The sequence below is a fragment of the Limanda limanda genome, chromosome 14 (genome assembly GCF_963576545.1).
Source record: "Limanda limanda chromosome 14, fLimLim1.1, whole genome shotgun sequence".
NCBI lineage: Eukaryota > Metazoa > Chordata > Actinopteri > Pleuronectiformes > Pleuronectidae > Limanda > Limanda limanda.
Genome location: NC_083649.1, coordinates 21,731,313 through 21,744,800, shown reverse-complemented (window position 1 = coordinate 21,744,800; position 13,488 = coordinate 21,731,313). Strand labels below are relative to the sequence as shown.

At 39.2% G+C, this 13,488-nt stretch overlaps 2 protein-coding genes across 3 annotated transcripts; both read left to right on the top strand.

Annotated features, from left to right (window-relative positions):
* The first annotated feature begins 2,389 nt into the window (after positions 1-2,389).
* nherf4b (NHERF family PDZ scaffold protein 4b) lies at positions 2,390-8,545 on the top strand. 2 transcript variants are annotated; one of them, XM_061085703.1, is made up of 11 exons: positions 2,390-2,468; positions 4,144-4,171; positions 4,601-4,665; positions 4,752-4,963; positions 5,057-5,261; positions 5,366-5,502; positions 6,177-6,381; positions 6,473-6,669; positions 7,376-7,585; positions 7,713-7,925; positions 8,024-8,545. In XM_061085703.1, exons 1-11 carry the CDS (start codon positions 2,435-2,437, stop codon positions 8,054-8,056), a joined length of 1,539 nt encoding a protein of 512 aa, XP_060941686.1. In that variant the 5' UTR covers positions 2,390-2,434; the 3' UTR covers positions 8,057-8,545. The 2 variants fall into 2 exon arrangements, with proteins under 2 accessions (XP_060941686.1, XP_060941685.1); XM_061085702.1 differs by having other exon boundaries at positions 8,021-8,545.
* A 2,080-nt stretch (positions 8,546-10,625) lies between these two features.
* atp5l (ATP synthase, H+ transporting, mitochondrial F0 complex, subunit g) lies at positions 10,626-12,609 on the top strand. The gene is made up of 3 exons (XM_061085905.1): positions 10,626-10,751; positions 11,142-11,302; positions 12,412-12,609. The coding sequence occupies exons 1-3, from the start codon at positions 10,700-10,702 to the stop codon at positions 12,508-12,510; spliced, it is 312 nt and encodes a 103-aa protein (XP_060941888.1). The 5' UTR covers positions 10,626-10,699; the 3' UTR covers positions 12,511-12,609.
* Positions 12,610-13,488: the final 879 nt, after the last annotated feature.

The following is a 13,488-nucleotide window of genomic DNA, read 5'->3' as shown; positions in this document are numbered from 1 at the left end:
GGATTTTACAGTGCAGTGCTGATAACATAAGAGATGGTTGTGGTCTGTTCTAGTGTGCCTGTCAGTGTGACAGTGAGGCAGAGAGAACAACATCAGGATCCTGAACCAGCTAAATCCAATCCAGCCAACTTTGATTTCACACCCACTCTCATCCTATCACATGTTAAAACACCTTTGAGCCATCAAATATATTTTAGAATATAGGACAAGATGTTGAATATCCCTTGTATGTTTGATGGTCTTCTCCACAATTTAAGTTACCAACTACTAGTGGATGTTAGCAGGTGTTAGCAGCCACCAGCAGATGATAGTCAAACTTCAGTTGTGCACTTTTACCTAAAGTAAATACAAGTGCTAAAAACAGGTCAACTAGACTTGGTTGAGATTCTTGAAGACGTTCCACCTCTAATCCAAGAGGCTTCTTCAGTTCTAACTGGACACTGGGAGTCCCAGGTATCTAACTTGTAGGGTTGTTATGAGTCGTTGAGGTTACCTGAGAGGCTGGACCCACCGTGCTGTTGGTTTCATTGTGAGTCGTAGAGGCATGTGTCCTAACATGTGAGTTGTAGTGAAACTTCCTGGAGATGGGATTCAAGACTTTATTGAATATGGCTGATAGGTGGTGCCTTAAACTGTTCAGAGATGGTTTCTCTTTTTTGACATAGATGGCTTCTTTCACTATTTCAAACCATCTGTCTTCCCCAGGCCAAAATATAGACATGTCTGTCTTCGAATAAATGTCCCTTGTCCCTTTATATGAAGGTGGACTGCTGCGGCCTGAGGAGCTGGCTCTCCTGTGCTGTGTGTGCCATGTGTTTGTGAACCCAGATAAGAGAGTCCAGTCATCACCTTCCTTTCTGCCTCACCAGCGGCCGAACTGTAAATCACTGCTGTTAAATTTTCTGTTGGTCTGTTTTAGCAACTTCTCTCCAAGATTTAGCCTTGACACCAACAACCACTTGATGATGTGATTCTCATGGGAACAGCCAGGGAAACAGTGTATATATACACACAAGCACAGATCGTCACAACTGCTCCTGATTAACAGGATTAAAGTTGTTTATTGAGACATAGCAGTAGAGAATGATCTTGTTATTGTTTAGCTATAAACGTTTCCTTCGTGTTTAATCATTTACTGTAACAAGCAGATAATTTAATTATGTGATGAAAAGGTTTTCCTAATGGTTTATCTACGGTGGCTAATGAAAAGTCATCTTTAGTATGAAGCAACTACTGAGAATAGAACCACTCCTGATGATAAGGGTTATGGGTGACATATCATGTCTGTATCACCAATAAGATTAAAGAAGTGCACATATTTATCCAGATCATCAATATCTCCACATTTTTTGATATTTAAAACAAATGTCAATCTTGAAATGATAAGGTAAATCTTTGACACACTAATTATATACATTGTTTATCCATTCAATTACTTTTTTAACTTGATTGAAGGATTATTATATCATATATTATGTCATTCTTAGTGTTAAGTTTGAACGTTAAGTGTTATCACGCATTAAAAAAATTATAACTTTGACTTCATTCGTAATAAACTCAATGATTCTTTATTGATTTCACATACATTATTGCTGAATGGCAAACAGTAACCCCAACACCATAGTATTTCTATATGAATTTAAAGAAGATATCTATAAATAGATAGATTGAGAGAGAGAGAGAGAGAGAGAGAGAGAGAGAGAGAGAGAGATAGATAGATGTACTTTTGTAATACAAAATTCATCATAAAAGGACTTTACTCTATATACTCTATATACAGTATATGTATATCAAGACTCTACATCTCATTTTCAATTAGGACAAAATAGTTACTTTTTTCTTTTATCTTCATTATATTTATGTAATATGACATTTTTTGTTTTATTTTTCTATCTAATAGTTGATTATTTACGTGTCTGTTTACTGCCACTTTAGCTGATTATTTTCTGTGTCAAGCACATAGCTACAATGTCTGTTTAAAGATAAGTTTGTAAATAAAGTTGTTTGGCGGGGTGGTGGGGGCATAGATCTATGGTGGGGGTTGCAACGACCTGCCTGTTTAACAGAATGTCCTTCAACATAGATAAAGACCTACAAAGATGAAGTACCTGAAACCTCCCATGAGTCAGTTAGAGCAGAAGAAGCCTCAGGGATTAGAGGTGAATCCTCTTCGTAAAACATAAGCAAATTCTTATGCTAACGCACAATCCTGAACAACTAGTTCTTAGTTCTTGAAATGGCTCAAAGCAACTCAGGCCCTACACAGAGAAAGGTGCGTTGAAACTTTCACATACAAATTAAACATTAAGCTCGGAGCTCCCCCTCCTGGGGAGGAGTCTCTCTCTCTCCGTCACTCTCTCTCCAGTCAGAATAAGTGTTTGGGCTTCAGGGACGTCCAAGCTTGCATCCCACTGTTTGTTTGACTGCTGCCCTGATGGGAAAGAGACACAACATGGGATCAAATGCAGGTACTGGATTCAAACCTTTTGCAATTTGTCCATCTTTGTTTTGCCAACGATATGAGCTGTTTCGTTCATGTCGTCTTTAATGTACATTTGATTATATTTATATTTTTAAATATATGTTTTATAATCTAAACTAGTTGTGTATTCTGTATGTCTTTGCCCTGATTATATTCTGTTGTGCTTGTTGCATCTATTCGGATGAAATACAGAGTAGAGGTTGATCACTTCACTTCTCTACTTTTTGCAGTTGCACAATTTCAACTAATGGTTTAAAAAGTGTTCCCAAATGTTAATTTAAAGAATCTGAGTGAAATATGACATTTTTTCAAAATGTGATCATCCACAGACCCAGTTGAGCGTTCAGTTGTTTGTCTTTGTGTGGATCTGGAGGACCGTTGCGTCCTAGAACATTAAAAAGAGGGCTTTATGGTGGAAAGGCAAACATTGATCCATTTGCCACAGCAAAGTGCCTGTGGTATAGGCTGTTGAGGAGAGGAGGCTGCTCGGCCACAGAGATGTAATGTGAGAGCTGGAAGTGTGCTGTTGTAGCTTTGTGAGCTGGCGGTTTGTTTTGACACTGTATTAAAGGAGCAAGGACTCTGTGTCACTCTGTGTGACGAAGCACACAGATAAGCAGTGTGAGAGGACGGTGATGGTTTATTTAGTGACCTTTTAAAAGCTTGTTGAGACACCTTTGATTTTAGCTTAAAAATGTATGGAAGTGAAATAACATTTATCCAAAAAGACATTTTTTAAACACACAAAGTGACAGTAGGTTGTTTGCCAAACAAAGAATTACCCTGTGTTCATAAAGGCACCAATGGATCACATGGTCTGTATTTGTATAGAACTTGAAGACCACTCAAAGCTCTCTACAGTTTTGCCATTCACACACATTCATAGAGTGGGTGCAGCTATATGTGCAGGGATCAGGGGCAATATGGGGTCCAGTATCTTGCTAAAGGAGTCTTTGGCAATGGGAACGGAGGAGACTGGGATCAAACTACCAACCCTCCGGTTAATGGACGACCCTCGACACCTCTAGAGCCAGAGCAACATATGGGAAAACATTTCTAGAACTACTGTATTTGAACTCTGTTGTGTATTTATTTCAGTGGCAATCACTTAATATCTAAGTGGATCAGAACAGATCATGCTCCCTCACTCTGTGTGTGTCCTTGCCCAAGGGCTATAGTGTCCTTGCCTAAGTTAATGCAGTTTGTTTATCTCAGATGTCTTAACAAATAATCCTTGAATCCCCCCTCCCCCCTCCCCCCTCTGATAGAGAGGCCAAAGACTAAAGGTAATTACATAAAGTCTAACCCTGTTTTATGATGCTCATAATTGTCATATAGTCAGCAGATATGTTATCCAAGGCTCAGACAGCTATCGTAGAGTTAGGCTGATACCTCACAGTTTAGAGGAGAGAACTACGCAGATACTCATAGAACTGTAAGTTCAGATTCATGAACTGTAATGTGTTTGGTATGTTAGTGTAATGGTATTTATGGTTGGTGTTACTATTCTGTCTGGAAGGATCTGTAGTGTTTGGTACCAGTACACATTGGAAATTATAATAGAAACAATATCACAGATGATATATGACATGAATTGAAATGTGTGGGTGTGGAATCGTCCTGCTAAAGCCATTCACTTTGTTTGATTCTTGTTTTTTAAGGTTTGGTGGAAATCATAGGGTTGACAGAGTAAGTGTGCTTTTCGTGTCATTCTCTCAACCAATGTTCATGCATTTCAAAACACCATCATTATGAAAGTGTCAACATTGTACAGCTAATATGTGAAAAGATACTGTTAAGTTTATCAGCATTGAAGAGAGTTGAACATTTTGCCCGAAAAACAACATTAGGTTGTTTATGTCGCCTGAAACCTAATTTCCTTTGACTATAGGCTTAACAATTTGTCTTTTGCAGTAGAATAATCCTAAAGACTTTTGGCCAGAGATAAGGCTTGTTGTGTGCAGATAAATGCTGCTTTTTTTTATCACAATAATACCAAGGTTGTGCAATTATTACGCATGAACATTGCAATGTAATTGGAATTGATGTAATGATAGCCTGTAGTGACTGAAGGTTAATTATCACTTATCTCTTCCCATTTTTTCCTTTTTTTATTAGGACATTTACATTTAATCCTAAAGAGGGAATAGACAACCCAGTGATGGTCTTCACAGATGATGCAGGTATCTAATGCAACATTTCTTACAGTCTTCAGTGTATCATAATGTCTTCTCAGTATGAAAGCACATTTTTGTGTCTTCCTGCTTAGACTATGTGTCGAAACCCAGCCTACGCATGTGTGTTCTCAAACGCGAGGAGGGGGAGTCCTATGGCTTTAATTTGCGAGTGGAGAAGGGGCGCCAGGGTCACATCATCCGAAATTTGGTGGTCGGGGGAGTGTCAGGGTGCAGTGGCCTGCAAGATGGAGACAGACTTCTGGAAGTCAACAACTGCTATGTTGACGATGTTCCTCACCCTGAAGTAAGATGAGATTATTAAAAAAGGAAAGAAACTTCTCTGAAGGATTCATAGCATTCTTACGGGATCTGTTGTGTTTCCCTTTGTATGAATAAGGTGTCCAGGAAGATAAAGCTAAGTGGACACCAGTTGTGTTTGCTAGTGTTGAATGGGGAGGAGTATGAGCAAGCTGTGTCAAAAGGTCAAGATCTCAGAAGTCTGGTCAGAGGACAAAAGGACGAGGGCTGTAAACCCCCCAGACTCTGCCACATCACCAGGGACCCTGCCTCAGGTCTGGTCATCAGCTTATTACCCGTGGAAGGTAACGCTTTTTGTGCTAATCACAGAAATCAGATGTCTAACAGAGCCGTTACGTTGGGGTTCAAACTGTGTTATTTAGCTGCTGCTCTTGTTTCTGCACTGCAGGAGAGAAAGGTCACTTCTCAGTGAACCTGGTGTCAGGAGGTGCAGCTGAAAAGGCCGGAGTGTGTAAGGGAGATCGTCTGGTGTGGATGAATGGAGCGACAGTGTGCGACCTCACACACTCTGCACTCAACAGGATGGTAGTCAAAGTATTTTTGTAATATACATATAATGAACATAGAAGTAACATAAGTCACCAAAGAAAAAAACGATACAACAAACATCAAAACCAACACAACACCAAAATTACACTAAACCATCCAAAATCAGACCAATGTGTTATCACAACCTTATCAACATGCCCAACAACTAGGTGACGAAAGAAATAAATTATAAACAAATACAATTAATAAATCAATCAATAAATTGCCTGAGTTGTTTTTTTGTCAACTATGTTGTTATCGTGTCAAAGGTTTTGCTATTTCCCACTAAAATAAACAAATATTTGAACCTTGAATCATATGTTCAAAATGAAAGCCACACTGCTCTTTTACTGAATTACTCATTATTACAATTATTCCAGGACTTAATTAATACAATACAAAAAGAATCATGAATACATCAGAAAACAAAGATTTGAACCAAGGTAAGATTGCAGTTGTAGTGCAGATAGCAACTCATTTGATTTAAAAGGTGAATGATACCTAAACTCAGTTCTGCCAACATTAGTGTGAGTGTTGTGGATTGGTGATGTAGTTACTGGATTATGTACCTTAGTGACTCATTTAATATGAGAGAGAAAAAAACATTAGAATCATTTATTTGTCAGACATTATATTCAGTCCTGTCAAAGTATAATAATGTTTTTCTGTAGGTGAAAAAATGTGGCAATAACCTCACCATCCTGGTGATTGACAGCGAGAGTGAGAAGAGCTACATGCGGCGGAGGATGCCCATCCTACCCACCATGGCTGTTCCACATAACCTGCCTCATAGAGCCAAGAAACTCCTCCTGGTCTCAGGGCCGGAGGTCTATGGCTTCCTCCTTCGGCTGGAGAGGGCGCCATCAGGACGCATGTGTAAGAGACTAAAAGAGCGCAAAGCTTATTCACAAAACAGTCTAAGCATTGAGGCCCTTTTAATATATTTCATGGTCTTTTTGAACAACAGCTCATGTTCTGCGAGAGATAGACAGAGACAGTGTAGCAGAGAGGGCAGGTATGCAGGACGGAGACCTGCTGCTGGAGATCAACGGAGAGTCTATGGAGACGCTGACGCATGAAGAGGTCGTGGACAGAGTGAGACAGAGTGGACAGCAGGTTTCCCTCACCACCATCACATCACAGGGGCTGGAGTTTTACACCAAGGTCGGCATGTACTGTACTAAACAATATATTTAGAAGACAGAGTACTACAAAACTATACTTGGGATGTACTCAGATAAAAGGGTAGTCAACTAAAACATACTCTGAAATGTAGTGAAATATGATGGAGCTAATACATTTAAGAACAACTTTAGAATACAAGATAAAGGGCTTTGAAATAGTACAGCATTCACAATTTACCAAAGACAATAAGCTTGAGCCATTATGTCCGAATCAACCGACACATTTCATCTGTATGGACAAACAAGCACCCTGTGCATATTACTACCAATATACACCAGAACAGAATATCGGATCAGAATACTTTTCATTGTGTCGTTGACCTTGTGTTAACTTGCATAAGATAATAAAAATCAAAACTTGAATTTGGGTGCATACCTCCACCAAGGCGTCCCCTTATGAAACCACATTTAAATTCACTAGACGTTTTTTTGGATGTGCACTTTATTGCACATGCTAATTAAGTAATAGTGATAATTGAATAATAGAGATCCTCCATGACCCATACTTCCTCCAAAGCTCGGGGTATTCCGTCAAGTAGTTTCTGTGTTATCTCGCTTACATCAACAAACGGACAGGGGTGAACACATTACCTTCTTGGCGGAGGTAATAAAATCTATTTATAAAGGAATATCTAAACTGAATTCTCATCCAGGATTGGTTTTTCTTTTCTCTATTTTGTTTACAGTTGGGTCTGTCCCCTCTTCTCTTCTGTGAGGATGATGGTGCTGAGAAAGAAAAGGAGAGCAGTGACGCAGCCTCTGAAAAAGAGAAGACATCACAGAAGGAAATAGAAGGCGTGAGCAAGCCCAGACTCTGTTCTCTCCAAAAAGGCCCCCTGGGGTTTGGCTTTAATCTGGGTTGTATCCTGGAGAGACCAGGGACCTTCATCAGCCAGGTGGGGAATGAAATGTTGTACCAGTCAAAATAACCTTGTTGCTGAGGCACAAAGGAAAAATATAGAGCAGTTTGATATATTATGTATTTTGTCAAATGTTTTTGATGATTATCTTTTTCTCCTGTAGGTGGCTACCGGTGGCTCGGGGCAGAGTGCAGGACTTATCGAGGGAGATGTGGTGATTGAAGTGAATGGACAAAATGTGGAGGAGAAATATCTGGAGGATGTTATGATAGTCGTGAGGGATGGAGGGCATTTTCTTTCATTATTAGTCATAGAAAAGAGTAGCTATAACAAGATGAGGCAGACATACCCGCCAGCCAATGACGTCACTGAAGAGGTAAAAAAAAAATTCTATATTACAAATTCTGTTAACACATTTGTCACTATTACAAATATCACTATCTTAACCACATTATCTTATATGTATCTCAGCAGGAAGAGGAAGACTTTGAGTTATCATCTTTGTGAGCACTGGCAACAAATGTTTGTGAAGAAATTCGAACCATCCATCTGTCGAGGAAACTTCAAGCTGAACTGGACAAAAGAAGAAAAACATAAACCAAGATTATTATTATTTTTCCAAAGATTACCTTATCCCTGGGTTTCATGATAGAAACAAGAAGACGGACATTAAGTCTTAGCAACAACCACTCATTGTGTCATAATAAATAAAATAGTAAATAATGTGTCATTATAAATAAAATGCTAAAGGACCATAAAATAAAATTGTTATTGCACCGAGATGAATGGAAACCAGGCCTGTGTGTAAGCATTAAACACTAGGGAAAAATAAGAAAACTACTACGGTACTCTTTAGAAAATGAACACTGGAAATGTAAAGTATTGAACTGGCAAAAACATTTGCTATAAGCCTTGACTATGTAAATTTTGTGTTGATGTGTACCACCTATTATGAATAAATAGGAAATTAAATGTTTATTGTTGATCCCAACTATCTATTGTTGACATTTTTATTGTGTTCCCTGTTTTCTAAATATTCACAGTGCTACATTGAACTCCCAAAAATGACGAAGCATAAAGGACAGGATACAAGATTCTAGATTATAATGAAAGTGGTAATGTGCCTGATGATGTCTGTGTTTTATGTAACCACATTTTTAATATTTAATGCATCTGTGATCTGATGGAACCACAGAGACTTATATACACACAAACACACACACAAACACACATACACGCACACGCACGCATACACACACACAAACACACACACACACACACACACACACGCACGCACGCACGCACACACACACACACACACACACACACACACACACACACACGCACACACACACACGCACACACACACACACACACAGGTGAAACACAAGAGGAACAGGTGCAGATGATCACAGGGGCAGGAAACAGGACAAACACAGGAAGTAAACTGGGAAACACACAAGGAGCAAAACTACAAAGTAAAACAGGAGACTGAAAACTCAAGAACACAAATCCAAACATAAGGAAAAAAAAAGGAGTCCATAATCAACATGAGAACACTCTTAATTAAAGAGGCAAAGGCCAAACAATAAGTTCAGAGTCATGCCAAATAAATGACAAGGCAAGGCAAGTTTATTTGAATGGCACATTTCAACAACAAGGCAATTCAATGTGCTTTACATCAATTATAAAAGGCGTCATGACAAATTTAAAAGCAACAAGTGCCAAAAAAGTTTTACATAGAGAAGCAGCATTTGAATCAGTGGCAGCTTTCTGGTTGATTTCATTGGGCATGTTTTTCCAAATCCTGCAGAGACACAAGTCTTTAATCCTTGATATGTTCTGAATAATAATTTGACTCTGTGTTAATGCGGCTGTCAAAGATCTGAGTGCACTCCACACCAGGATTTCTGGCTTGGTTTATGGTTTTTATTTGTGATAGTAACTTTATATTATTCTTTCCTGTCTCTTAAAGGGACAAAGGGTCCATCCGCGGTACCAGTTGGAAGCAAAACATCACCAAATAAGGGTTCCATCCTGTCAGGTAGACAGTATCACAGCAGTGAGACACCTAGTCAGGGAAGTTTTCACAACCTTAGACACTGGTCAGTGGAATTTTCCTCCAAAGTAACTTTATATTATTCTTTCATGTCTCTTAAGAGGCGGTGGACTAGTGGCAGAAACTTGGACCATGGGCAGAAAAGGTCTCTGGTTCGACTCCACGGAGAAACAACAAAAAGACAAACCTGGATTGATCTGTCCAAAAAATCCAAGAGGATTCTCCCTACCCTGTCTAGTGCCCCTGAGCAAGGCTTACTCCCCCAACATCTGCTCCCCGGGCGCCGTACACGGCTGCCCACTGCTCTGTGTGTCCTGCACCAGATGGGTTAAAAGCAGAGGTTAAATTTCCCCGTGCATGTGTGTTGGATAAATAAATGTATCTTAATCTTAAAGCGACAAATTCTGACTCATCCATTTGTTGATTTGCTCAATGCACATAGTCAGTTCTTGTTTTATGGTGCCCGGGTTGTATGGTTGGGTTCATTTTGTTTGTCACTAACATATTTTGCTGTTTGCCTTTATCTGAGTGGAAGCATGTAGATGTTAAACGGAATGGCCCCAAAATAAAGCCTTGAGGAATTCCACGTTATATTTGTATATTTAGATGTGGATTTACAAAATTATCCCTGTCCTTTAAAGATTCTGTGCCGAAAAGTCAGTTTTCCAGCTGGTCTCTAATATACTGTGGTTGACTGTGTCAAATGCAAACATACAAGGTGCTTATATCCACATTTCTCTGATTAATATTCATATAAATATCTCAGCTTCACTGCACCCTCTGCTGAGCATATATGGCAAAAATGTAGTTTGTGCAAAAACTAAAATAACTTATCAACTGAGTTGTGTCACTGAAAAAGTAAATTTGAAGTGAGAATGAAATTATATGGAAGTTCTAAAAATGCTGTGCGGCGTGTAAATACAACATTTGATATATTTGTACACTAGTCCTCCACAGGAAGCACGTACCTTGGCTGTTTGTGTTCAGGCACTTGTGCGGTCAGCTGTCATCAGGGGGTCCTTGTACTGGAGGTGACATTCGTTCTGCTAGCAGGAACCGGGGAAGCGGTTAGCATCGACCAACACTTCAACATGGCGCAGGCAGTGCAAAAGCTGGTGGCTAAAGTCCCTACGATGCTGGGCGGTAAGTGTCTGTAATGTATAATTATATAGAAATAGAATTAGTTGTATAGAATGAGGAACTGTGGCGTATTGGTGTGATATTTAATGACAAGACGTAGCGAGGCCGTGACCTAGCTATCAACTCAATGAAGTGGACGTCACGCAAGCTAATGCTGTCAGGAGCGGACACATTAAACACTTAAGTGTTGTATGACTATATTGTTCTGTAGCTAGCTAGAAGATATATGTAGACTGTTTACACACATTGAACACATTAGCCATTTAGCTAAGTAGCTAATGCTACCAATGAGCGTGTAGTGAGCCCTGCTGCAGCTCGGAGCTAACTTCAGTGGGAGTATGGCTGCAGACCGGAGGCGTGCACTGATCCCTGGGTTTCTCCTCTCCTCTCTAGCCGCTGTCACCTATTCCAAGCCTCGGCTAGCCACCTTCTGGTACTACGCTCGTGTTGAGCTTGTCCCCCCGTCCCCTGCCGAGATCCCCAAGGCCATCCAGGGGGCCACCAACCTGATCAAGGCTTTCCAAACAGGACGTCTCGGTCAGACCACAATGAGGGTACGTGTGTTATTCACAGACAAACGTTGTGTGTGTGATGTCTGTCAGTCTACAATGATTTTGGTTAAAATGTATATGCACAATATGGGCTAATCGCACTGGTGAGGACATACCACATCGTCAGAAATACTAATACAAATATCCAAAGGGTAGTTTGCATATGTTATATGATAGTTAAGGTTAGACCTGGTTCTCAAGTCATTTGTCCTTGATGTAGTAAAACACACGTGGGTACACAATGTACTGTAATGTTCTGGGTTTTAGAGTTTTTATTTTTAGATCAGTCCTTCAGAGGATGTTCTATCAACAGAGAATCATCTTGATTCTATCTGCAATGAAGAAGGTCGCTGTAGTTTTATTTGCAGGTCTCTTCTCCTCTGCCACAGTGAAGCCTTATTAACATGAATAAATAGTATTATATTCAAATTCAGTTTGGCCAGGAGAAAAAACATCTTGGATCAAGGGACATGTTTTAAAATCTTGGGCTAATTGCTGAATTATTGCGTTCTTTACAAAGAAGCCATTGAAAACAATGAGGGGAATTTATCAGTATAATTGTTTTTATTGTTAGAGTCTGCTTTACAAAGTAGAAACCATGAAATCATCCACATTTAAATTGTGCCATTAATAGTGTCATCTGTGGCAAATATTACATTTTTGATTTGATACATTTTTCCAGAAGCTAATTGTTCTGGAATATTCGGAGACACTGTCTCCTGTCCTATCTCTGGAACATAATGCAGCTGGCTGTCCTGTTTGGGAAAGTGCGAGAGCCTGGCGAAGGTCAAATCCTTCACTCCCTAGACACCACAGATATGAGACTGCATAACCAGACAATACATCTGATTATTTAGGAACTAGTAGACCCATAGATGAAATAATCGGTAGTTTAAAGTGTGACTGCAGGAAAGCAGACTTCGGAATAAGAGAGGTCATCATGCACAGTTGTTGTGTTGATTAATTCAAATTCTCTCCTTGGCCAAGCTTCAATAAATATTTCAGCATAAGATGTCAAAGGGCTCCTGAACGCTTTTTTCACTGATGAGTTGAGCATTGATCTGCTGATGTTCCACAACACTTATCAAAGGAAATTGTTTGATTCCTCACAGGACGCTCTGAGGAACGGACTGGTGGCCACCGAGGTGCTGATGTGGTTCTACATCGGAGAGTGCATCGGCAAAGGAGGCCTCATCGGTTATGATGTCTGAATTGTGGACTGTCATGCTTTTCTTCTTTTGAACGTTGTATGTTCAACTTCCTTCATGAATCCCGGGATCTAATAAACAAATTCTATTGTTAAAAAAGTACAGTGTTTTCTGACTCCTTGATTTTTCTGTTTAATGGATTGTTGTGTTTTGGTTATATATTAACTGCAGGTTAAGTATAGACTTTCGTTTTCATATAACATCCAAGTCTTTAATTCATGACTGAACACAGAAAAATAAAATAAAATCATTAAGGTATAAAGGACTCTATCCTCCCAGAATGCTCCCTGTTTTATTTGACTAGTGTTAGGTATTATTCTTACCCAGCCGGATAGAACATTGCCACAGAGGAATTTGTCCCATGTAACCGTGGGAATAGGACCAGTGTAAATAAGGAAATAAATGATTGAATTACAATTTGCTGCTTTAGTTTCATGGGGTTAGTGGTGTAGGTCCTTTTTCAACTAACAAAGGAGTCAGCCATCATAAATGTTATTGGTAAAAGTTGCTTTTCTTACTATGATAACTGAAAATCTCTACTATGAATAAGGCCTGAGATTTAATAACCAACAGTGATGTCAGTCCTCATTTGACTCTTGGTCACTACCCAATATTTTCCTCCTAACTTGAATTTGATAATAATTTTACACTTATTGTCAATTTTCACGCCCAAACATAAATATACAAAGTTTGTATATGTCAATGTAGTTCAATATCAGTTCAGTTCCAGCAATGAACCAACAGAGGGAGCCACTATTCATATATTCTTTTAGGGTTGGTACTCTCAGAGCAGGTGGCTCGATGTTGTATGGTTCACATACCAGTTACATTTTAACTTTCAAATTGTATCTGATTGTGTTTTTTTTTTAACTGTCTTCAAATGTATTTAAATAAATACCTAACATATTCATTCAAACAGATTTCTTATCCAATATGGCATAAAATTTGGTCAAATAGATATAACACTGTTTGGTCCGCTGT

Excerpts from the sequence above, each read along its gene's own strand:
- nherf4b (XM_061085702.1), top strand. The coding sequence starts at position 2,435 with ATGGGAAAGAGACACAACATGGGATCAAATGCAG. Across the intron at positions 2,469-4,143 it reads CAACATGGGATCAAATGCAG|GTTTGGTGGAAATCATAGGG; the intron begins GTACTGGATTCA and ends TTGTTTTTTAAG. Across the intron at positions 6,670-7,375 it reads GGCTGGAGTTTTACACCAAG|TTGGGTCTGTCCCCTCTTCT; the intron begins GTCGGCATGTAC and ends TTTTGTTTACAG.
- atp5l (XM_061085905.1), top strand. The coding sequence starts at position 10,700 with ATGGCGCAGGCAGTGCAAAAGCTGGTGGCTAAAGTCCCTACGATGCTG. Across the intron at positions 10,752-11,141 it reads AGTCCCTACGATGCTGGGCG|CCGCTGTCACCTATTCCAAG; the intron begins GTAAGTGTCTGT and ends TCTCCTCTCTAG. Across the intron at positions 11,303-12,411 it reads TCGGTCAGACCACAATGAGG|GACGCTCTGAGGAACGGACT; the intron begins GTACGTGTGTTA and ends GATTCCTCACAG.